Genomic DNA, 26,135 nt, shown 5'->3' on the forward strand with positions numbered 1-26,135 from the left:
CAGGAGTGTCGGGGAAAATGAAAATCATATCCTAGATGGACGCTCTGTCATACTGTGACCTGTATCATCTGCTAATGTCCCATAGCTTACTGACATGTCACAGTTTAACAAATCTAATATAAAAAGTCAACTGAATCTTTATGTCAATACCTTGAAGTTAGAAAATCATCATGACTAGTTAAGTCTCTTTAGCTGTATATACTGTAGAACTCGCATCCATTAAACCAAACATGTTTTCCTTTGCGGCTGTGACAGAATACCTACATCGATAGACTATTTGACTAGGTGCTCTGTTATACCAGAAAGTCGTATCTGTACATAAGTTATGCGGTATTTAAGACAAATCCCACTTATGACATCATCGAATGTGATATTTCAGTTATAGCATTTTGCTCAGGAATTTTTGAATGCCAGCGGATTCGTGCGGTAGTGTGATCTACGTACTGGGGGAGGGGTTTGAGTGATGGGGTCTTCCTCCCCTTTGGAGTATGTTTGAAAATAAGTATGGCAACTGGTGCCATATTCTGGAGCTAACTTCTATGCCAAGTATTCACCTATATTTTGGTAATGGCGTTTCTGCAAATCTGATGTTAACTAGTGTACGTAATAGGTTTGATACGTTACCGGTTTATTTGTTCTGTACTAAGTTTCAACATTTCAAGCCTGTATTGACCATGCTCAAGGCAGCCAAACCCTACCGTCTTTTGTGGGGATCCCTGCTGTCAAAGTGACCACTACATCACTGTCTTGTACGTTAGGCAAAACAGTTTGGGGTCGAGTTGTCGCGACCGTAGAACTTGCGACTCCACTGTGACCCCTCTAGATATAAATAAATGATGACTCCATGATACATATGTTAAGCTTTATCATATTTTTGTCTTTATACGTTTATATACTATGATGTTTTACATGAAACATCTTACTGTGAAGAGGATACTAATTCACGGGAGATTTTAATAAAATTATATTTGATGACGGAATAAGCATTCTTAACTTCCTCTTTACTGGCGCTTCCTTGGTAACTTTATTTTGCATACAGTAGTTCATGTCCACATTGCTCGATACTATGCAAAACAGAACATGAACACAGTACCCAATATGTAAAAAAAATATCACCCTTATAAAACTCCACAAGTTAATAATGAGAATAAGTGACAAGCATGTGACCAAAGTAACTATAAATAGGCGTCTTTACAACAACGCAACTCTTCAAACGTTCATTTATCTTCAAGCCTGACTTTGTTCATCCAAAATTATATAAGATTTACGTAACTCAGACGACATGCAGTCTAACATTACACAGAATATCATTACGCTAATGGTTTGACGATCATGAAACTTACGTTCGTTCCTCAAATTAGGCAGCACAAGATAATGTATATATGAGCCCTTTTGCATGATCGTTGGTTGTTACAATTTGCGCTAACTTTGGACAAATATGCGAATCTCTCGGGTTGTTTCTACTTCGCAAGTGCAAACATGTTTCATTCGTAGAAAGTAATGAAGTAAAACGTTTACCAACCAGTTCTTGATTTAATGATTGCTACTTTTACGAAACGTAAGCAGACAAATAGGTAGGAAACATTTACCCTCTCGTCAATAAAGCTTTTTATTGATACAATTAACGTTTAATGTTTACACTGTTTGTCAACATTAGTTATTCTGGCATGTTGCCAGATTTAAACACGGTGGTGCGGAGGGCATGCACGTTGTATTATAACATTGTTAGTAATGAAGACACGTGATTGCGTGATAATGACTCAGTGTAATAAATTAACAAGTAATATTTGCTAATATGTGGGGAAATAAACATGGATCGAGTAGGTGAAAAGCAAGAACATTTAAAATACGTAGTGCTTGACATTTTTTGTCAAAAAAGAGTAGTCCGTTGGGCTTTTGGTCTGAGATTTTGGCAGCCCAATAACATTTTGAAAGAGCCCGTAAAAATTGTTGAATCTTCGGTACCCATATACAAACAAAATACACTATCGAGATTTGGTTCCATTCGGCCGTACTATGTAAGTGCACAATAATTTTTACCCAACAAAACGTGACTGTGCACACATCATAACATTAAGGCCTGTTCATCACAATCTACATCCTTAAACCTTTCTGAAATTTCATGTGATGATAATTGACATAATCCATTGCATTATATATCGTAGGACCTTAATGTTTAACCCCCCAATATTTGATGGCATAGTTTTTTTGTGGCTATAAATAGAAAATAATGTGTGAGATTATTTATCCAAATCATACAAGGCGGCGGCTTAAACCTTTATCCAACACATGCTGTATAGGAGGTAAATGACACTTCGTGGTCGATTCTGTGACCTGTGACCCTATAACAAGTTGTCACTCATGATAATGATCATAATGTCTGTACATCTCTTGTGTATCAGTGTAAGTACGTAAAGTAAACTTTTCAAAGATCTAAAAATCCCCAAGCTCCCTGATTTAAAAAATGTATATGTAACCACATTTGCCTATAGAGCTATTCATGGGAAGGTCCCACCTGCTTTCTACAATTTCCTTGTTCACAACTATGCCATTCAAAATTATAACACGATACACACAAAGTTAACGCCCTAATCGCATTCACACCAATGTAGGAAAGTATAGCCCTCGACATCGTACAAGTATCACGTGGAATTCTTTGCTTTTTAACATCGGGTCACAACCTTCCCGAAATTCGTTTAAATAAAAATTAAAAAGATTTTACTTCAACTAATATTGAGGTTGAGGTTCCTCTTTCCTCCTTTTCTTAATTCTTTTTTGTAAATTATTTGTGTACTCTATGTACAGGGAGTGTAATACTAGATAAGCCCACAAGGGTTTCTTGATGCACTTCCGTTCACTCCATAACTCTCTGTATTCGCTACTTGTGTTGTATATATGTTGGGAAAAACAAATAAACGAAAAACAAAATACGTACAATTATATATATGATCCACATCGATATTGTTTCACTGGGTTTCCATTCAAGATTTCTAACCGAAGGCGCGTAGCCAAGAAGCGGGGACGAAGGGGATACCGCCCCCCCCCCCCGAGCATATTTTCTTGTATTTTTTTTATGATATCGCTAGTAATTTCAAAATAGAAAATGCATAAATGCAACTTAAAAGGCCTGGAAAGTGCCATTTCCAGCGATTTGGGAGCCATTTTGGCCAAAATTTTCTTTTGCGCTTTACGCAAGCTCATGGTGGCGCTACGCTCAGATAGTTTGCCTAGACGCTTCGCCCCTCCCTTGGCAAAATCCTCGCGACACAATTAGTTACTAAATACCATAAAAAAAACGTCACAGATTTTCACAGAAAGTAGTTATTACTTTTTTTCGAAATGAAATTAGCTAGACGGACCGCATTCGTAATGAAATTTGTACAAAATATTTTCAGACACATTTTTATTGAAAAAATTGATCGAGATTGATCGAAACATACATCACTAATCATATTCAATATGACCAAGCCGAGCTTAGTCAGTCAATATATAAGTCGATATATAACAATAAGTATGTCACGCTACTTCCACTTGGCTTGTTTGTCATATTTACACGTGTTTTCCTTTTCCGTATAATTAAACTGTGTGCAACTGGTTTTTATTCTAACTCTTACTCTAACAAAAGTCTTTGGAAAGAATCACGACGTCTTCAGAAGAATTATATTGCTAAGAGTATGATAAGATTCATGGCACCTGGATCTGAACAATGAAAACAAAATCGGGTCCACTTTGAGAGTCATAAACACACCCGTTATGAGTGTGCATTGAGTTAATCAGGTTTGGTGAATTTATTGCATGCATTACTGATTCTCGTAGGCCTACTGAACATGGGAAAGGTCCCTCCTCTATTCATGGTTTTGCAGAAATCCACTACATAGTCCATTGAACCGTTAAGTTTGGGTTTCTACTTCCCTCTGCCATCGTTATGTTATGTACTTCATTAGCTCATTCCGAATCCGTTTTTTAAAATATTCACCCGATGATTCGTTCGTACCATAGAGTTGGATGCAGGTTAACTTTAACCTGTCAGTTATCGTTTGAAAGAGCAAACTTAAAAGTAACGCAAGCGGGAACAAACTAAATTGTTACCATTTGCAACCGTAACAGTTTTGAATTGACACGCTCGTCGAACATAAATTCCAAAATAAGTGTACAGTAGTGCGTTTATCTCAAGTGAAGTTTAAATACGATCATCGTAAACTTTGTGCATATGCAAATAATTGAAAAGCATTAAGCTGACAACATTTTGTTTTAATCAAAACCATTGTTGATATGTAAACAGTGTGTTCAAAATCAAAGTGACCATTTGATCGTCGAGTATAGTCTAAACATTGGGTAGGGTTGTAGCTCCATGGTAAAACAGTTAGAAATATGCGCAATTTCAAGATTGTTTATGTAGGCCTAACGTATATGACCGTTCAAACAGTGTTTGATATGTCGCTCAGGCTAATGGGTGACTATTTGTGGCTAGATTCAAACCTACACTTAACCGACAACGTAGGTCCTGCTTGATATAATAACATCACATCCCCACACTCTCCTCCTTCTTCCGGTCCTCCAACACACGTTTCTCACGTACTTCTATTCCTTGGCTTTGCCATGATTGTGCCCTCAACTTCCTGAAAGTTGAGGCATTAACACAACTCTTGTAAGACAGTAACACGGTCGCTATCATGAGTTATCATTCTGGATTTAATAAATATACTGTTTTTATTTCTCAATTAATAATCCCGCCTTTTCTCTTCAGACTATGGCTTAGATGTTGCTTAATTCCTCTGTGCATCGATGCAGTGAAAGATGTTTGCCATATGTGTCTAGTTTTTAAATATACTCTTAGATGTTACAAGCAAATCTAGGCCATATAATACTGAGAGATCTATGACAGACACACAGATCCTATTAATAGAAACACCAGAGTCACCATCCAGTCAGAAGCAAACCATAGAGTAACACAAGAACAATTAATAAAGTGAACAAAATAAGGAAAAGCATGATAATCATGTGAGACAGAGAGGCGTATAATTAACAGATAACCAGATACGTTTTATTATATTTTGGAGATTTTGTTTCTTGTTCCACCCCATAAATAACAGCGAAAACAAAGTAACCACCGTCTGACGTGACTTTGCAAATCAAATATTTATCATTGCAATTTTTATTATTTTGTTAATAGGGGAGGCGAGGTGTGAGACTAATAATAGTATGAGAATCCCCGTCGTACAAAATGATAATTGGAATTGTTACAACTTTTGGCTAGAATGGGATTCAAATCAGTGACCTTTAATACGTTTACGAGCCGTGAGCTCTACCAACTGAGTTATCTAGCCCTAAATTGATTACGTTTCATGTGGTAACCCTGAGATCCCTTATTCGAATCCCGTTCTAGCCATCAATTTTTTCGATCATAATTTCCCATGCCAGTGTTCTGTTGTGTATTGACTTAAAACAAGTGCCTACTCTGACTTCCCCAGTTCAATTTACCTTGAAAAATTTAAAAAACGAAAAGTAACATTTGCTATAATTATTATGTAAAGATACCTTTCTACAGTTTTTGTATAGTTAATATGTATTAGAAGAATTTGGTTCTACCAAGTTGTTCCAAGAGAGCTGTATACGTCTTAATTTTCAATTTTCATTTCAACAACTCAATAGATCTCCCTCTGTTCTTTCTTTAGAGTTTAGTTATAGACCTGCCCTTTGTGTTTCGAACTCATTGTTAATTAACGGTTACCTTGTCGAGAAGACGTTTGATTAGGTTCCTTCAGCCATCAAGCAAATTCTATACACTTTTTTTTATTGAAAAAATTGATCGAAATTCGAAACATACATCAATAATTATATTCAACATGACCAAGTCGAGCTTAGTCAATACATAAGTCAATATATAACAATACGTATGTATGTAGTCAACAATCACGCTACTTCCATTTGACGTGTTTGTCATGGTAACACGTGTGATACTTGTTCGTATAATTAAACTGGTGGGAACGTACGTTTTCATTTATTCGTATACACTTGATAAAGGAAGCATATCACTATAGTTACCGCCAATTTCTGTAAAGGCTGAAATTCAATGTATATTAGAATTATCGACCGATTTCAATGTTACCTTGCTTTTCGAAAAGCATAGTACGACTCATGTTAAATCGATTATTTAATTTTCTTAACCAATATCATATTCTTTGTAAAGAACAGTTCGGCTTTCGACCCGAACAGTCTACTGAACTGGCTTTGGCAGATGCAGTAACAGTTTATATACTAGTCTAAACAATGGCAAAAAATACATAGGTGTATTCCTTGACCTTTCGAAGGCGTTTGATACGATCGATCATACTATCCTTATCAAAAAATTATTTTCATATTAGAGGAACTACTCTCAACTACTCTCAACTGGCTTGAAAGCTATATTTCGAAGAGATATCAGTTTACCTTGTATAAAAACACATAACACACTCAGACCCACGTGAGCACACCGGTCACCTATTTAAGAAACTTAAATTACTGAAATTGCACAATCTCATTAAAGTTAATCTTGCATTATTTGCCTACAAGACCTGGAATGGTTTACTACCAGCTGCCTTTGACAATTTTTTAATCAGTAACAGAGATGTACATAATCCTAACACGGGGCATGCTAATCATGCTCACTATAATTTTTACCATTGGAACTTTAAGCCTACAAAACCGTGCCAAAAAACATGGAATCTACTAACGAACGATTTAAAGAGTTAAAAGTCAGTCACATCCTTTAAAAAAGTGGTTATGCAAGGAAATAATAACTAGTTACTGACTACTACCATATTATACTTGTATATTATTACTACATATGTAATGAACATTTTATTTGTATTTATATTTATGCATTTAAATGTGTTTATATATTCTTTCATTTCTTGCCTTTCTTCACGGAGTCTTCCACACTGTTAAGCTTTATGGGAACCTTCCCTCTACTTAGTACTTTTGTGGTAAAACAAATAAATAAATAAATTCATTGAGCATCAAGAAATGACCTAGATACCAAATCTATGAAGACAGGTCGCTTGGCAAAACTATTTTGGAAATGTCTTGAACTTTTAACTAAAGACCTGGCCTTTGTGTTTGAAACTCATTTTAAATTAACGGTTGCTTTGTCGAGAAGACGTTCGATTAGTTTTCTTTAGCCATGAAGTAAATTTATACACTTTCTTTATAAAGAAAAAGATCGAAACATACAACATCAATAATCATAAATCAATATGACTATCTATAGTTACCGTCACTTTTTATGAAAGCTGAAAATCATTGAATACAAAGACATGATCTAGATACCTAATTTTTGAAGATGTCGCTTGGCAAAATTATGTTGGAACTGTCTTTAACTTTTGCTGTAATGGGTTGAGGTGGTTGGGTGAGATTCACGTATTACCACTGTGTAACCTTCCCGCACGTAGCGCTGCGGTAATATTCATTTTATATTCATAGTTTTATAATGTATCTATTCGCTATGGAATGTGACTTTAGAAACATACCAAATTTTATGTCGCTAAGAGCAACAGGCAACAACAATCATGTAACGACCGATCATGCGCAATACGCAGGGTTGCAATAGGAACCAAAAAACACTTTTTCACATATATGTTTGAATGTCAAATTAGCTGTTTCCTACATAACTTTTTTCCAGATAGTAAGAAATCTTGTTTTCAAATTTGTTAGAGTTAATATGTATGAAGGTCGAGTAAATTCCGAATGCATAGGTGATTTACTGATTCAAGTCACTGTATTATCTCTATGTGGAAATACTTGACGAACCTCTTCGGAATGGTCATTTCACTTTTGACATTTAGTGACTCGAGTCATAACTCGATAAAAAACACTGAAACAGTTTTATACCAAAAAATCATGATCGGGTAATATTTCATAATTGCAATTATCTGGTCAAACGCAGACGAAAATCAAACACATTTGGGGCAGAATGCTGCAGTACTAAATATTGATATATCTTTCAACAATATATTTTCTTTTCATTGCAGATATCAACTCTTCTTCAATTGATGATCTTTATGAATAAATTTCGCAAATTTCCAAACTTTTGAAGCTTTCAATCATTTTTTGATATATTAAGACGCACAGAGTTAACAAAGGGGATCAAGTAAATCCAGAGTGTCCACTTATCTAATATCCAACCTCTTTAGGCAGGTAAAGAAAACGACGATGATCTGGGCATCGGATGATTACACATCACCGTCAGCCGCATATAGTCAAAAACAAAAAGAGAGGTATAGCTTCAAATCCGTCTTTATACAAATAATTTAGTCGGGGCTTAGTCCAAATCTTTCTTGTATGAGGCCCATGTTAATTATAATATTCCCTGTTAATTATAAAATTCTAACTCTAATGACAAGTCTGTCGGACGGAATGAACACGTAATACTAAGAACTGAACAGTAAAAACGTTAATGTATGGTACTGGACATACTTGAACGAAAAACTAAAACTGTTATACCTTGCACATTTGTAGACCTTTTATTTCTTTATTACAGTTTACTCACGTAAGACCTGACCTCTGCAAGGTTAACGTATAGTTATATTATTGGATCAGGGCTTGTGCAAATGCATTCTTGGAAAGAAGGCTATATGTAGAGTCTAGTGGGGCCCAGTAATGCTCTGGGCCCTTGGGTGCCACCCGCCTATCTAACCGATCTATCCGTTCTGCCTTTAAGACTAGTCCTTAACAAAAACCTCTGCATAAACATTGACAATCTTACTAAGCTCATTCTCAAAACCCTGAATATTACCTAACACAAGCTCTTCAAAAGGAGACTCTCCTCAGGTACAATGACATCAACCTTTGCAGATTGCAATGTTTGCCTCACAGCTATGTTGTACTGGCCAACCCGTATAAGTGGAAACTTAACACATGGATTTTACCTTTCTGACCAATACGACCCCACATATGTCAAATACTAGTGCTAATTGTACAAGTTAATTCCGACCTAAGAGAATGGGACATAGCAAGTCAGCTACAAACATTTCTACTTGATCTGTTTGTTCCGCAACAGTTACCCAGCATGATACATTGCCAGCAATCACCACTAGTGTCCCATCCAGCAATGAAACTAACGGGTCCCTCCAGGGAAACGCTCTCTTTTCCTCGATTAATTACTGAAACAGCTGTCCCACTGTCTACATATGCTAATACCTACTCCGTCAACTACAGTAACGAAAAATGCCCCATCCAACTTTCAAGGTGGACTGCTTATGCGAGAGGCATTCGATACGTACTGATCAGGTAGAGGGTATGCTGTTGCTGATATGGACTCCGATGCTGATTATTTGGACATCCATAACTGTAATGACCAATTTCATTGCTCGTGTAGCATCTCACATCTGCCTGACTACATCGTTGCTGTGGCCTACTTCTGAATGAACCCTCCATCTCTAAGCTGCTCAACCGTGTGGGCTGAATATAACGCCTGTCACGACTTCCGGAGGACAAGCGGCTTCTATACGCTGTTCGTGCTACCATAACAGTATATGTCTTATCTGTCTGCTCTGCAAGATTGGACAAATTCAGCTCAATAAACGGTAGCGTAGGCTCTCATTATGAAGTGATTTTAACATCTGATCTGCTAATATGTTGTCCATGACAGTGCCAAACTCGTTTGCAGAAAGAGATAAGATATCTTCAAAGATATATCCTGGGCCATACTTGAGAAAGTCGTGGGCAGCGTTGATAGAAAGATAGAGTTAAAGTCAAGTTTGAAGGAACTTAACTGTATTCCTACAGCACAAACACAAACACACAAGCACACCATACAGCCTGCCACAGTAGATACATCAACCAGCTCACAGCAATGTATACATTCCCCGTGTGCTAACTCTGAAAGGATATCTTGCCTGGCAATCGACTTCCAGGAAAACCAAAGATTTTTGTTTGTATCCTCACATTGGCCAAAGACTTTAATTTTAACTCACTAATACTGGGTAAAGATAATGCCTGCTGATTACGCCATTGTAGAGTGGAGTTTCAGGTTCGGCGGGGCAGGTTAACTGTAACTGAAACTTTTAACTTGAATACAAGATACAATTAGACAACATAACAGGAAGGGGATCTGTGTGCAACCGAATATATTAACAGTAACTCTCATTAGGATGCATGCTATGTCCCTGTCACATATTAATAGTTAGTACCTGGAAAAGGGATGCACTCAGCCATGCATCAATACCATTATAATAATAATAATATACAGGTAGTCAGAGTATCAGTGACCTGTACAGTATGAGTCGATATTCTGTTCCACCAACTACCTTGAGCGTAACGGTAAGATATTTTATCGCAAAACTGTCCGATGACAATAGCCAACTATTAATACACTTAGCCATGACTCTATACTGCTGTTGAGGAGATAAGGTAGTCCAAATGGCCCTAAAATACCTCATTGAAAGTCGAAATAACAACTCACATGAAGATTTCCAACAAAATTGCTATATATTATTTCTTCTCCACAGTGTACCAATTTTTCTCAACCGATGGAAACAATATTCTAATAATTAAGTAGAATATTTATGAAAGTTGATATCTAATTAAGCTAACAGCTAGGCTATAATAGTAAATTAAATCGTTTCAAGTATGATCAGCGTTACTAAGTATGATTAGGGAGTTGTAAACAACTCTCTGAGATGATGTCTGATATGATACACTGCCTTGAGAAGAAACGGTTTATACGGTAAAGAGCATACATTGAAACAACCATTATCTAGAGTTAGGAACAGGATACTAAGATGGTGGTGTCAACTAAGAATAGACAACCATTTCTTTTCAAAGAAAAGGTCACATTACCTACTGCCGGAATAACCCATAAAGCTACCGTCTAGACTAAAGCCATTAACAAATATAATACGATAGCACTTTATAATGTTGTAATACACACATAAAGTCGCACACTTACATTGGAAGTCAATATAATTCACTTGTATGATGTTGTGGTGTGAGCTAGAGATCCTTGGATCGTTCTTCGTTAGCTTGAAAAAGACAGTCGCGCTGAAGGTGATCACGAAGAGTATCCTTGTGTCTCTACTCACAAAATTTACACGTATATGTATTGTACCGGTTGCAGGTCTTCTCAGAGAATGGGCATGCGCATAGCAGACTATCAATGATAGGCATACTCTTCCATGCATATTTCTTTGTCGGTGGATTCTTAATTATATGACATAATTAAAACTCACCCCATAGGAACACAGAATAAGAATAACAATGTTGAGAAAGGAAAGTCTTATTATTTTGAAGCCTATGACATAACAAGAATTTCCCACAAATTATTCTCTGCATTTTAAAGTTAAATGTGGCAACAAATGTCGTGTTGCATTTGATTATTTTCAAGGACGTTTGAAATAATTGTAATGAGTAATAAACAGTTAAAAAGAATTGATTTAATGTACAAAATATCTGAGACGAGTGGATATAGCTTCTTCAATAGCATTGTATGTGTATGAGTGTGAGCAACTAGTTTTGATCGTAACCCTGGACTTGAACAAATAAATTTAAATTCCACAAAAGTCTTTGGAAAGAATCACAACGTCCTCAGAAGAATTATATTGCTAAGGGTATGGTAAGATTCTTGGCACCTGGATATGAGCAATGAAAACAAGTACTTGGGTCCTCTCTGAGAGTCATAAACCCACCGGTGTGCATGGAGTTAATCAGGTGAATTCAATTGGTGAATTCATGGCATGCATTACTGATTCCCATAGCCCTACTGAACATGGGAAAGTTCTTTCCTATTTTCATGTATTTGCAGAAATCCACTACATAGCGCATTGAACCGTTAAGTTTGGGGTTTCTCCTTCCTTTTGTCATCGCTATGTTATGTTTTTGATCAGCTCATTCGGAATACGTTTTTTTAAATATTCACCCTATAATCCGTTCGTACCATAGAGTTGGATACAGGTAACTTTAACCTGTCAATTATCGTTTGAAAGAGCAAGCACAAAATTAACGCAAGCGGGAACGAAATTAAATTTTACCATTTGCAACCTTAACAAGTTTGAATTGACACGCGCGTCGAACATAAATTCCAAAGTAAGTGTACACTTGTGCGTTTATCTCAAGTGCAGTCTACGTAAGAGTATTGTAAACTTTGCGGATAGTCAAATAATTGAAAAGCATTAAGCTGACAAAATTTTGTTTGAATCAAAACAATTGTTGATATGTAAACAGTGTGTTCAAAATCAAAATGAACATATGATCGTTGAGTATTGTCTAAACACTGGGTAGGGTTGTAGCTCAATGGGAGAACGGTTAGAAAAGTCATTCCCAATGTCATCATTTTATAGCTAGACCTTCAGACAGTGTTTGATATGTCTCTAATAGCAACTGTTCAGTGGTGGATCTAGGGATGAGTTTACAAAGAAATTACTGATATCTGGCAACCGGATCGAGAGATAGAGTTTACACTTAGTCTGAGAGAAATATTATCACCGAGAGTTTATCTCTACTAGAGTTAAAATATTGAAGAAGATGTTAAACCCCCTTCCCATCTCCCCATTTACAACAGAAAAGGCATTACATCAGTTGGCTTCGCTCATCATATAGCCTGGCACACATAGCCTATTATTTGAAGTAGTTAGCGGTTAACGTTCCCAGTATCCCGAAATCTCGTTCAAAGGAAAACAATATACCAAGACACTATACTTTACTTGAAAAGTTTCAAGGACTGGTCAGTTCAAAGCCACGCCATTTGCAGGAGCTGTCAAGCAAGTACACCAAACACTATCATAGTTTGCTATGTTTGCTGATTCAAATATGTTTAGTGAGATTAAGTTTGTTTTGTATTTCTTGGCAGTTTGCATCTTTGCTCTCCTCAGATAACTTACCTATTTTGTCTTAAAACTATACTAACTCTGGAAGAACGCTATGAAAACACGTTATTGTTAGGTTTGTACCATCAATTTGTTGAAAGAGCGTTGTAGTCAAGTGCTTAAGGCAGTGGACGTGCGATCTAAGGTTTACAGGTTCGAGTCCTGACCAGATCATTGCGTTGTGCCCTTGGGCAAGGCACTACATCTCCGTTGCCTCTCTTCACCCAGGTGCATTAATGGGGAGTTAACTTGTAAATAAATAGTTGCACGATGGTTTATGGCTGAACCTTATGGGAAGTACCGCAGGGGATATGTAGAGGTGTAGCACTGTAGTGCCCCATGAGGGATTGTTTGAATTGTGCACAAGTTAATAGTGACCAAGCAGGGATAGTGTTGTAAAGACGTGTGAGGGCCCCTTGGCCTCAAACTAGGTTAACAACAAGGTTAACTTAATGCCAATATCAATTTCAATGACTGAAACTACAATATTCTTTCTATTATCCTTTTCGAGTGATGAACTCAAGGGGTTTTGTTGTTTAATTGACTAAAAACTGTGAATTAATGTTTTTCATAAGCATTGTATTTTATGAACTCACTACACATTTTTTAGTGTACTGAAGTTAATGTCATCTATATTAATTAATTCTGGCTGCTTTCAGGTGGAAGTACTTCGTTTTCATGAGGTTATTCAACAAAAGCCCAAGGCTTGGCAATTCCCCATGCAGCCTTTTCCAAGAATTACTAGTTCGCCACACAGCACTAGGCCAAAGTTTTGATCTTTGTTTATTTCCCTAATTGTTGTATAAGGAAAACTCAAAAGCTCTCACCTTACACTTTTCAACCTGACCTACTCTAAATAGGCATTTATTTTATGAAATTGTGAGCAATTTGGGTTTCCAGTATGATTTATATGCCCAGTGAGAGTAATTTTGGTTGGGTGTCCAAGCCAAGAACGCCTTTGCCAACGTGGTCTCTGACTTAACTGCAGACAAGGCCTTCCGCTTTTTTAACGCCTCTCTCTCAAGGCTCCCTCCCCTATCCATTCAATATGACCAACACCAGTCTATGTACCTTAACCATCTTATTTTTGTTTTGCATCCCACAGAACTTGAACTGTATAGCTTTAATGAATGATTCAATTACTTAATGTCAGATGCTAGAGAGACTTTTAGCTTTGGTGATCTCTCACTGCAAAATGAATCTTAGTCATATCAAAATCATCTCAATTGAAAACAATTTAATTTTAAAGAACATCAACATTGACCTCGAAGATTCTAAAAAGGCAAACTGCTCAACTATGAAAATACTGCAGCAATTTCATGAAGGATTTGGAACACATTTGTGGTAGCTTAAGCGTTGTAAAAGTAACTGCCGTTGTTAAACTAATGCACTGTATTTACGATGGGTCATATTTCTATAGATTACGATTTGATAAATTGAAATATGATTGAGACATAGAGCTGTTAATAATCGAAACAATCTGCCCATTGATATGCTTGGAAGGAGCTTGGTAGGATGTACTGCAACCCCGAACTGACAACACTGAAACTAGCCGTTCACGCTGCGGCTTCATGAATTGTCTATGGTTATGTACTTGAACTTCGGATACTTGTACAGGATATAATTTATGGCCTGCGTATCATATAATATATAACATGCCATGTACGATAAATAGTTTCTGCACAGTTACTTGAAAACACGCATGTGTGAAAAGGATGCATTTGAACGGGACAAACTCTTCGTACGTATACCATGTCCAATACTATGTACGGTATGTCGCGTTTACACATTAACTCGATAAACATACATATGTTGAAAGTGGTATATTGATGTCTTGCACATTCAGTTAGTTGAACAACATTTACCATTTCATATCAGGGGTATAGGTTTTGCAAGGATACTTGATAAAATTCAGGTGTAACGTACTACACTTTTACACAATTAACACCAATACAGGTGTTTGTCATACTAATATATATTGACTTTTATTTGATGGTCACAAACATGGCCATGCTATGCAGTGTTGCACACTTGGTATCCATTCGTGCGTACCGCAGGAAGAATTACATTGGCTAAAATGCCTCCTATATTGCCAAAAAGGGCACTTCCCAGGACACCTCCCTAGTTGCAGGTAAATATATTATAACTGAACTTGCGTATTATTGTAACTTTGTAAGCTACTCTTTACCCTTAATTAACTGTTTAAGCTTGAAGTAATATTGCAATTCTTTGCCGGGAAATCCCCGTTATCCTGCTGAGTTGTCTTCTATGACGCAAACAATCGTGCACCTGGCCTTTGTTCGAAGAGTTGAGATTTCCGGTCTCCAAAAGACTGGTGACCGCAACTCAGAGGCGGTGTTCTTTGATTTAGTAACTTCTCGCGAGCTTAAACATTGTTCAGACTAATATAAAATAAGCTGATTGTAACGTGCAGTGTGGCACTCTTTGACAAAATCTCATACAAGATGAAGATACAAGTCTACGAACGGTACGTTGTCATATCATTTTCTATCAACCAAGTTGGTATGTTCTAATACCACGGCGCCGTGTCAAACAGTTCGTAGGTATCGTAAGTGCTCAGAATAGTATTTAATACATTGTGAGTCGTATGAGTTGTTAACAAAGTGCGCTATTACACTGAGGGAGATAACGCCCAATTATTTAGGAGTAACGTTATTAACCGATTATTAACATTCGCGTTATTTACGTTAATTAGTTGCGCTCTGAACTGCTTGGAACTGTAGGTACGTTTGTAAGGACCAGTGTTCTGCGGTGAATGGATATATATCAGTCATTCCGTAATAAGTAGCATTAGTGCGTAAGTCCTAGTTCAGCTATCAAACAGAAAGCAAGATTAAATGATCCACATTAAAGTCATTTAGTCCAACGATTGTTTCTTAGTGTATTTGCATCGGACGCTGAGTTCAGCGCCGCGTTGTGCGCTGAGTTGAAACGCCGCATTGGAGTATTCTGTTAACAGTTAACGTTCTGCGTTATGTAAGGATAACTCTAAGAGCCGTTTATTGTAAGTACAATATTTTGTGCCCCTGTATGCTAAAGGAGGTTTGAATAAGCGGTACCAATGTACAATGAGCACTTGAATATCTTCCCCATTGCCATCTTCTTGTCGAGGCTCTCTTTCAATAACCCCCAACTTTAAATATTGCCCCATTAGACGAGGAAGTGACAAAACAATAAAAGTGGATAGAAAAAGTATCAAGGCACAATGAAAGCTAATGGAATCACCAAATAAATTGTTAGCCAAGAAAAGTTCAATCTGTCATCGATGTATACTCCTAAATACTCAGACTTTATATTGACTAGTATTATTGTTATTGCTATTACTACAACCAATACCACCACCACAAACAACACCACCAGCCACACCACAACTACCATTAACACCACTACCAACACTTCCTCTATTATTAAGATTTCGTTTTATTATATTTTTGTATATATGCGGATGGATCTAGTGCAATATATCTTTCAACTTGTCGTGATTTGACTTTTTTCCAACCGGCAAAACCAGCAATGACAAAACACAATTTGAATGTGGGAGGCTGTGAGTTTTAGTGGAGGGTGGGTTGGTCTGGGTATGGTTTGTGAGGGTAGGTGGGGTGTTCGCAGTCGGGATTCGTATTATTAAATATTGTTTTGCTTTGTTTGCTTTCTCCTTAATTCCTTTTTCCAATATTTTATCTATTCCTGATTTGACTTTTTTTTGTCAACTTAATGTTTTTGGAAGTGAAACTCTTCGACAAGAACCTCATTTTTTTTATAGTTTTACTTCCCTTTTTTTTGCATTGCTGTTAATATTATAGTTGTTTATTTTGTGCAACTTTTCTACTATGTAATGAAAACAGAAATAAACGAGACAATCCATCAGTAGAACGTATCATTTATTATAAGTAAGCGTAGAAGAGACATAAAGATAAAACACTAATAAACTAACCATTTCCATTTGAAATTTGCTATACCAATATTTCCACCAAGATTTGTTGAAATAAAGAACTTAGTAATAATTTTTCAGAAAATTGTTATTTACCAACTCTTGTATATAAGACAACATTGTAACATTCCGCCGAAAATTGTTGAAATGTACCAGATGTGACTTAAGAAATAAGTATCAGAAAAATCGTCATCATTTTAAAATTTTGAATAAAATAAAATAGTTGAAATGACAATTAAATTGTAATATGTTATCATTTCAATATTTTAAGGAAACTATCAAATTGATCAATTGGAAAGAATTTAAAAATTTAATACTTTGCTGATATACGTTGAAAATAACAAGAATATGAACATTCGAAATCATTTCAGCATTGTTCAGAAAATTGTCACGTTGCTCAATCGGAAAGAATTCACAACTTAACTCTGATACAATAGAGATAAATTGGAAAATTCAGCTCGGGCACTCGTCACATTTTAACAAATGTATCTTATGCCCTGTTTTTGTTTTTGGTAGAAACTTCGGTGTCTAGCCCAACCCTTGCTTCTAAGCTCTAACCTTCAATTATTTGTAATAAATATATTTTGAGATCTAAAGTCTGCGCCAATCATTCCTCACTTTGCGAAAGGTTGGCCTTCATTACTTTTGTTTTACGTGTGTAAGCGAGGCCGATCACGGTAAACGTAGAGTTCGGAACGGTACACAAATATACTATGAACAACACTAGGAACCGTGCGTAACATATATTTAATCAAAATACTTCCTTGTAACACCTCGTGGCCAACCCAACAAGCCTTTTAAAACAGCGAGCATGGGCTCGCCGACAGCGAACATGCACGAGTGAACATAAAGATTAACTATTATTACAAAAATAAAGGGCATATATCGTGTTACCATTTCGGATACAAATGAGGGATAAAGGTTAAGGGTGAGACTTAACTTTACAATTGGGTACAGTCGTTTGTTATTTCATTAAAAATATAGTGAGCAAGCAGTCTTTATTATAAGATTTTACAATATTCTCCCCTTGGTTAAATAAATCGTCCTCGATTGATACATTTCCCTTACAAAAATTCCTTATTTTCCCCTGAATGTTCATATTGCCCTATGCTCTCACAACTTGACCACAAGTAACTATAATATATATCATTTCTAAGTAACAATACGTATCTAAGTAACAATAACAATACCTATCCAAGTAACAATATGTACAATAAGTAACAACAACAATACCCATCGAAGTAACAATACTATATTACAAGTAACTAAGTAACAATACTCTATATCATAAGTTGTCCTGAATCGATGTAACAAACTCCAAATTTACCCCGTTGCTTGGTGCAGAAAGTTGGTGTTGTCTGTGTGTAACGTTCAATGATGTGCCATTGAAATGTAAAACGATACCTTGTAGGCCATGTAGTATCCAAGTAAAGTTTTCGCAGCTACATGATTGATACCAAGTCTACCACAATATATCACAATGAAAGGTCGCAGCCTGTTAAAAAATCACATGGAATATGAATCCACTTATCAGTTTAACATGAGAGTTACAACAAAAAATGAAATTATTTTAATACATTAACTGAGCATTAAAGCGTTAAACTGTCTTCTTGTGTAACATTTGAAAGGGAACGGTTCGTTGGTATCTGAAGATGTGTTAGTATATATACAAGATTCTACTCTTCGTTGCAATTCATATAAATTACTTCCGCTGGTTCGATTGTTCTTGTTTGAATTGGCATTTGTCTACATTTCAACTCATGTAGGCTGATATTTTGAGCAAATATTCTTGTAAATCAACTCTTCCTGCTTTTTCCAAAGCATCTCCGAGATCGACATAACTTCCAGCGCTTGCTCTTTTCCGTTTCCACAAAAGTAGCATTTGGTATATCTTTTCCTGGATAGATGTATGATTCGTTTGTTCGAGATTTTCGAGTTGTCCGCTGGTCAAATTAAGGTTCCTTCCAACCACCTTCCAGCATATGCTAAGTTCTCCTGATAAGTACTATGAAAACGAAGTATAAGTGAAAAGTACTCTCATATCAAGACAGTGTTGATGTTCTGGAGAACCATCGTGAATAAAATATTCTTAGAAAGGTGATCCTAATTATTTCTTCATTTAACCACAAAACGTTTTGCTTTGAAAATTTATGAAGGATTTCATAAATCTTCTCCACGCCAATCATTCACATTCCTATACATTGTCTGCCAAAATATGCCTATGTTTAGAATTGCGCAGCAACGAACCAACCGTAGAAACCGTTAAAGACCAACTATGGAGACTTTTCGATGAACATAAAATCCCACCATTTTGCATGTATGTAACCCTTAACTCACTCCAATTACATTGCTGTAATTAACTTTACCAATTTCGGACGTTAAATACGTGAAAAATGGGAAAAAAGTCAGCTTTTTATGAAACCTATTTCAGAAAATCCTGAAACATTCCGAAGACATCAGGTGATCATGTGACGTCACTGTTTGTATACCTCACCCACAACAATACTTTTAGTGTGTAAAGTTGTATACTTGAGCTGCCAAAAACATCAACGATATTACTCCATTTCCCCCGAAATGCCACAATTCTGTGTTGTTGCAGGTTGCAGTTATACCTCACCCAACAAAAGCATCATCTTTTTTAGATTTCCGAGTAAAAGAACCGACGTAAAACGCCGCAGACTTTGGATCAATTTTGTGAGTTCCACGCGGAAAGATTTTCAGCACCCGGAGTATCTTATGCCCATGAGTCCACATGCATGACCCTGCCTCTGTGTATGCTGCAAATGTCTCATTCTGCGGAAATTATATACTGTCGATAGCTGTGTCGGACAAAGCTAATGTGAAATTGACCCTTCAAGTCTCCTCGTAAACAAGCTCTGGACGTCCTTACATGTAACATTATATCACGCAATTGACAGTATAATATTTACTGTAAGAGATGACCGTGTATATACCGTGCCTACGGTAGCATTGTTACTACATGTAGTGAGTTACATGGTCGATTCGGGTCAGCGTCTTCTCGTAGTTGTTCGATTATGTTTAGTGTCTTTTTGGTAATTCTTTGACAGTAACGTAAGCCATTTTCCCGCCACACATCAGGTATGAGGCATCTTTTAGGTCTATTCTTCTGTTCAGTTTACGTTATCTTGCGATCAAATTGTATTACGGAATCGACAAGCTGCTTGCATGTTCTACAGTATATTGTACCGAACGGACCTATTGACGCTCCGCTTTGTAAAAGCTGCTTCCATTTGAGTGGAAATTTTGCTTATAAAATAATAAATTTAACTAACTTTTCTTCTGAAAATTGTCTTCAAACTATTTGTTTACCTTCATGTGTTCTTGTTTTAAGCTAACAGCTTTTCAAACGCTCGAAATTGGAAGTCAAATAATGTACAATTGTTCGCTATCTGTGTATAAACCGTGCCTATATCAGCGTTTAATTTTCGCGGAAAACAAACAATGACGTCACACGGTGACCAGAGGCTCCTTTGGGTCAATCTCTGTTTTCAGACATTCCAGAGGTTCATGTCACGTGACTATCCAAAATGTCCATTTCATGGTCTTTTTTGATGGGTTATAGTAGGTTTTCGAAGATTATTTTTTACACATGTTGATTATGGGTATGTTAACTCCCAAATTAATGGAAAATCCCCCCCCCCCCAAAAAATGTCTCCATAGTTGGTCTTTAAATCTGTTTGAACGGAAATAAACCTCCGAGCTGCTGCTCTTACTTTGACAAAGATTTTTGACATGACGTATGCTCTCGCGGTACCCGTGAAAGCGGCTAGCCATGAAGTTTCAGCAATATGATGTCTAGATGAGAAACCTTCCCCTGTCTTGAAAAAAAGTGATTTTTCAAGTCCGGTAACTTTCGGGGGTACACCGATCAGAAGATTAAGCAAGAGATCAAATAAATTCTCCCGGGCCATCTCTAAGGGATGAGATGTTCTCTCGTCGGTGACGACTACATGTGGAGAATACACTGTGTATAAGGCACAGTGCAGGGCAGAATAGAGGAAGCTATCATTTCTTCTCAAATGAATGAACATTGTGTGTTCATCGCATGTGGATGACACGTCCCGTAGCATACGGCAAAAGCTACGTCGTGAGAAGGTTCCAACAAGTTGATGTCAGTGTAACTGTGACAGTGTGAACCAATTTCATTCCTCTCGTCTTAAAACTCGTTTCAAAACGCAGATGTTTTTAGCTTTAAATGATAAATTCTTAACAAACAGGCAGTGGACAGAGACCCGGAAGTGTGTTCGTAAGTAGCAGCGCAAAGCACTTTTACGAATATTGCTGGTAAGAGTGATGGGAGAAAAGGCGGGATTTGAGCAAAACGAGGTGAGAACAGACTGAAATCAATGTAAGTAAGAAATAACTTTAAAACAATAATGATATCGAAGACAATTACGCGATAGAGGTTCGCTTTGGTGTACATTTTCGCGTAATCTTTTCAGTGAAGGCCTAATTGGTCAATACTTAATAAATTACAATATATTAAGCTTAATTTCACCGTTGAAGTTACTCTCCGTAGAATATAGCAACGGGTAAACAGTTACCTGAAGACACTTGTCACGAACTATGGTTTGTGAAATTGCTGACGGCAGTTCTTCTTGTGAATCGCCTGCAGTACCATTCCCTGTTGAAGGTATGATTGCTTCAGCTCTTGACAAACTGGATTCCTTGTAATAAAATGGCATATCAATAATATCGTCAGTTCGAGACCTTTATACACATCCGATTGTTTTATAATTTCCAACACATAATCCTTTATATAAGACACTTAAGTGTATATATTGCAGGAACAAACCAAGTAATACACTTTTTTTTGCAAAAATCCTTAACTGAAGTTTTATTTATCAATAATAATAATAATAATAATAACCAGCAGTTATTTTTACGACGCTTGAGCGGCCACAAATATGGGAGAAATCCGTAAGGGCTTATGGATTAACACCTACACGTCGGGGGGCTTCCAGATCAACATTGTAATTCAAATTGGGATTTTGTTTTCAATTGAGAAAGTAATTTCAGATGGCAAAACCGTAGATTGCTCTGGGATGAAAAATCCACCTTACTATGACCCGGCCGCGAATATTTTTTTCCCAAACTGAACTGACACTGAAATTATTTCCTCGATTCTAATTGGCTCTCAGCGAGCACGTGATATACTTTAGTATTCAACATGGATCCCTCAATAATCTGTCGATATCAGTATGATCAACACGAACAAATTCAAGATATTCACATTAGCAACTCTCCAGATTTTTTGGTAGGTATATATGAACGAAAGTATATAGTGTTCTTAACACAATGAAGCAACTATTCCCAACTACTGCGCCCATTATTAGGCAGTCCTCGATCGTTTGTTTACTCGCTTGAGTCATGTCATGTCATGTAGCCTGTTGTACTGTGTATAGTATACAACACAATAAAACAGTGCATTTGTAATTGTATACATGTAGCCGATGTACATATGTACGAGGTGTTTGTGTACATTCGGAGTTACGATACTTTTAGTTTTATAATCATAAATTCAAAATGTATTCAGTCAATGAATCATGATAGGCCTAGTCGAATATGCAGTGGCCATGAATACGGCGAGTGAGTGTGTGCCAGTCAGTGAGTGTACACAAAAAAGGCATTTGACGATATGTCTGTGTCTTTTGACTTGTTAACTAGTTGTAAATAGCCTCATAACCTATACGTACGGAAACACAGATGTTTACCGGCACCATTACTTTAGAAGTTCTTGTACATGGTGACCTAGTAGGCCTGCATTAACCGTATAAACGTATTCGTATTAGTTCGAGATCTCAAATTCACTAATATAGGCCCTATACCGCCCTTACAGTAGCTCTCGATAACTGGAAAGCCTCACATTTTATCTACATGTAGGCACACTTAGGCCTACAGACTTTAACTTAGCCTGTGTAAGGCCTAAACACGTATTTTTGACATGATGCAGCCCATGAGGATTGGTATGATCAACACTAACAGTGTCACATACATTCATTGATAAACGAAGATTATCATTCCGGTTTTCATCAGCCAATCAGAATCGAGGAAATAATTTCAGTGTCAGTTCAGTTTGGGAAAAAAATATTCGCGACCCGGCCGGGTATCGAACCCATAACCTACCGATTACTAAGCCTTATTGCTTCAAATGCCACCGCTTTTATCCACTCGGCCACAGCACCGGTATATACATTACGTAGTCTGTACTTGCTATCTTAAATTAGGTCAACTTTATGCAATGTGCAACGCACCATGGCGCCTCTGTTAAACAAAAGCACATAGCCCTTAGTGAAATATAATAATCATATCGTAGTAAGTTTTTTTTTGGCTCTAAAAGAAGTAAAACGGCATGAGAAGAAAATAAAAAATGGTAGACGTCATCCTGACCTGCATCAAAATTCAACCTAATATATCCTACCTCAACGGTATTAAAATTTGAATGTAAGAACAAAGGGGATAGCTGTTTTGATAACTGGAGAGAAATGTTAATGGTAGCTAGTTGTGAAGAGATGTAGTATTTGTTTCATTTGTTCTGATATTCCTTTTGTATTTCTGAAGTAATTTTACCATTAAGTCAGAGAGACGGTTGATAAACTATAGAGATTTAGTATTACTCTAAACTTGATGTCTCGCTCAATTTTTTTTGCGTTCGTGCGTGAAACTCTGTGTATCAGCTACAGGTACGCCGTGTCTTAGTTCATATATATATATATATATATATATATATATATATATATATATATATATATATACATACATACATATACATATACATATACATATACATACATATATATATATATAAATGAAAATCGTAATGAGTTGGAAAATATATATTTATATATATATTTATATATATATATATATACATATACATACATATATATATATATATATATATATATATAAATGAAAATCGTAATGAGTTGGAAAATATATATTTATATATATATTTATATATATATATATATATATATATATATTTATATATATAAATGAATGTGCAGCAAGTGGTAAAGCGTAGCAACTAACCTTTAATGAGAACATTAAGTCCTCAAGATCCGACCCTTGGCCAGCTTTGATGAAACATTCGCATCCGTCTGTTTCGTCGGAGCCCATGTTAAACGTACAGAAACTTCCTTTCGTAATCACAACTGTGATAAATTTGATTACCTTTAAAGCAAATAAGCAGTTGTCACATGAGTATGACATTAGTTGAATTCAACATACTTTAACTTTTTGGGGAAACAATGTAAACTTATGAATACACAGGCCTACATGTGGTAACTTTTGACATTTTTCTAGGTTGCGGGCTGCTTGATCTTAGTACGAATCGTGGTCGCTATTTATATTCCTTAGTCTAAGTTCTTTAGAGGAAATATATACGACAGTATAAATGTCAATTTTTGGTTTTTTGATCAATACATTTGCAGAAACAAATTCTTTCAAATATGTCATCATTCTTTCATCTATTACCTTACTAGCAAAACCGTTGGTAATATAAATTGATTCTTATTTTAATTTTAAATTATTTTAAACGGATCTACTATTCACCTGATTTTTGCACAGAAATGACGAGTTTATATGAAATAATGGAAGCCGAACCGGCACTTAACTAATAATAAACTTACCAGCAGAATGTCATATACAATATATTTAAATGATATTTGTTTTTCGTGAAACGTTTTATCACAGGATCATTATACTAAAAGTTTGATAAAGCTACTTCTTCCAATTGCACTGGCGGTGGTGATTAAAACTAGGTTGGACACATTAATAGATGTGGCGGTTACAATAGCAAATACTTTTAAATTCATTACTTGTGCAACTTTGTGTGCAGGCTTTATAGTTATACTGCGGTATTGCTACTTCCCTATACAAACGAGGTGTGTCATACACTAGTTTGTATGATATTCATGAATCAGTGAGATTCAATTACATTTATATTACACATATGTGCTTCTGCTGGTAATAAAGTATACGAAAAAAAAATATTCAAGCTTAATAACATAATAGTTTTGAGCTAATTTATTTATAAATCAACTATTCCAACCAACCTTTTTCTTGTTTCTATTTTTATATCTCCAAATAGGTGGTTCTACTTTTTCAAACAAAACTGTCAGAGGCATCTGCCCTTTTTTGTAAAACACGGCTGCTTTCTCATGCAACGAAGTGGCATCATTCAATTTGAGAACCTTTTGAGAGTAAACAGAGAGAAAATGCAGTGTAGGTTGTAAAGCAATATCATTGATTAAGGTTGTTGTAGTGAATCAGAGAATGGTTAAGGGCAGATGGTGGATGACATATCCCTTCCACATAATGTTAACTGTATCTGTACATTGTAGTCTATTACAAAAACGGTTAAACCCTAAGGGTACTGTTTAGCTTATGGCTATCTTTGCTCACTATACATATTTATATGATTAGTAAGATGTAAATGATCATAATTCGATTTCATTAGATACATATTATATAAAACAGAATTATAAATTATAAAGGGTTATTTTTCCTCTCATTTTTAACTCACATAATGAGAATGCATATCTTGCGTGACTGAACCAAAGTCAGATTGGCATTTATTGAAATTGTATGTACGTTGATATTTTTCTCATAATTAAGGAGAAACTTTGACTGATAAAGCTACTAACGAATTTAAGTATATCCAGCCACTGGCAGCCAGTTGTTATGTGACGGGAGCTGAACGTTCTAAGGGAGGGGGGGGGCGGCTATTTCCCCGTATTGCACTAACTAACAGTATTTTACACAGGTCGAGTAATTTAAAATTACTTACCTTTCGGCAACCTGGTAACTGCCAGTAATACTGTACATCAAGAAATGTTACATATTTAGTGGACGAAAATCGCTGAGCGGCAAACAATACAATCCTCTTTGCCTCGACTATTTCATCACCAATTGTAAATTTAATCCAGCAGAAATTGTTAAGCCGCATCACACAGTTTTGATAAGTTAGCTCACACTGAGTATTTATTTCCTCTTCCCATTGTGGTCGGGTGCCTAAGACAAAAAGCAAATATGTGATAAAAAAATAGAATTGAGCTTCAGAGAAAGTTCCTGAAAACAAAACTGAAAGCATTACCTATAATATAAAACATTTTGATTTCCCTCTTCATTTAGAAACGTACAACACAACTCCTCCCTGAATGTAAACTTGTTCGTATTCACTTACTTATAAACTTACAAATCAATAAAAGACGTCAAATTGCTTTTGGTCAACTTTACAGAATTCGTACACGAAGGAAGTATCTCAGTTTTCAGTCTTTACACAACCTCACTCATGCTTTTTTTATTGGTGACCTTGA

The 26,135-nt window shown here is 36.2% G+C and overlaps 2 protein-coding genes and 1 long non-coding RNA gene across 3 annotated transcripts in view; all 3 read right to left on the reverse strand.

Moving 5' to 3' along the window:
- LOC139978057 (receptor-interacting serine/threonine-protein kinase 1-like) overlaps positions 1–26,135 on the reverse strand; it is a 117,273-nt gene that overhangs the window by 66,625 nt on the left and 24,513 nt on the right. The gene's annotated exons all lie outside the window — the stretch shown is intronic.
- Positions 17,878–23,938, reverse strand: LOC139978059 (uncharacterized). Its single transcript, XR_011796891.1, has 3 exons — positions 23,848–23,938; positions 21,357–21,479; positions 17,878–18,796 (listed from the first exon to the last, which is right to left on the reverse strand). It is a non-coding gene; the product is annotated as an uncharacterized lncRNA (long non-coding RNA).
- Positions 18,545–26,135, reverse strand: part of LOC139977280 (uncharacterized) — a 31,472-nt gene continuing 23,881 nt past the window's right edge. The window contains exons 8-11 of the mRNA XM_071986566.1: positions 25,607–25,830; positions 24,873–25,010; positions 23,848–23,988; positions 18,545–18,796 (exon numbers count right to left, since the gene is read on the reverse strand). Coding sequence (XP_071842667.1) covers positions 18,545–18,796; positions 23,848–23,988; positions 24,873–25,010; positions 25,607–25,830 — 755 coding nt within the window. The remainder of the gene's footprint in view (positions 18,797–23,847; positions 23,989–24,872; positions 25,011–25,606; positions 25,831–26,135) is intronic.

The sequence above is a fragment of the Apostichopus japonicus genome, chromosome 12, assembly GCF_037975245.1.
Source record: "Apostichopus japonicus isolate 1M-3 chromosome 12, ASM3797524v1, whole genome shotgun sequence".
In the NCBI taxonomy this organism is placed as follows: Eukaryota; Metazoa; Echinodermata; class Holothuroidea; order Aspidochirotida; family Stichopodidae; genus Apostichopus; species Apostichopus japonicus.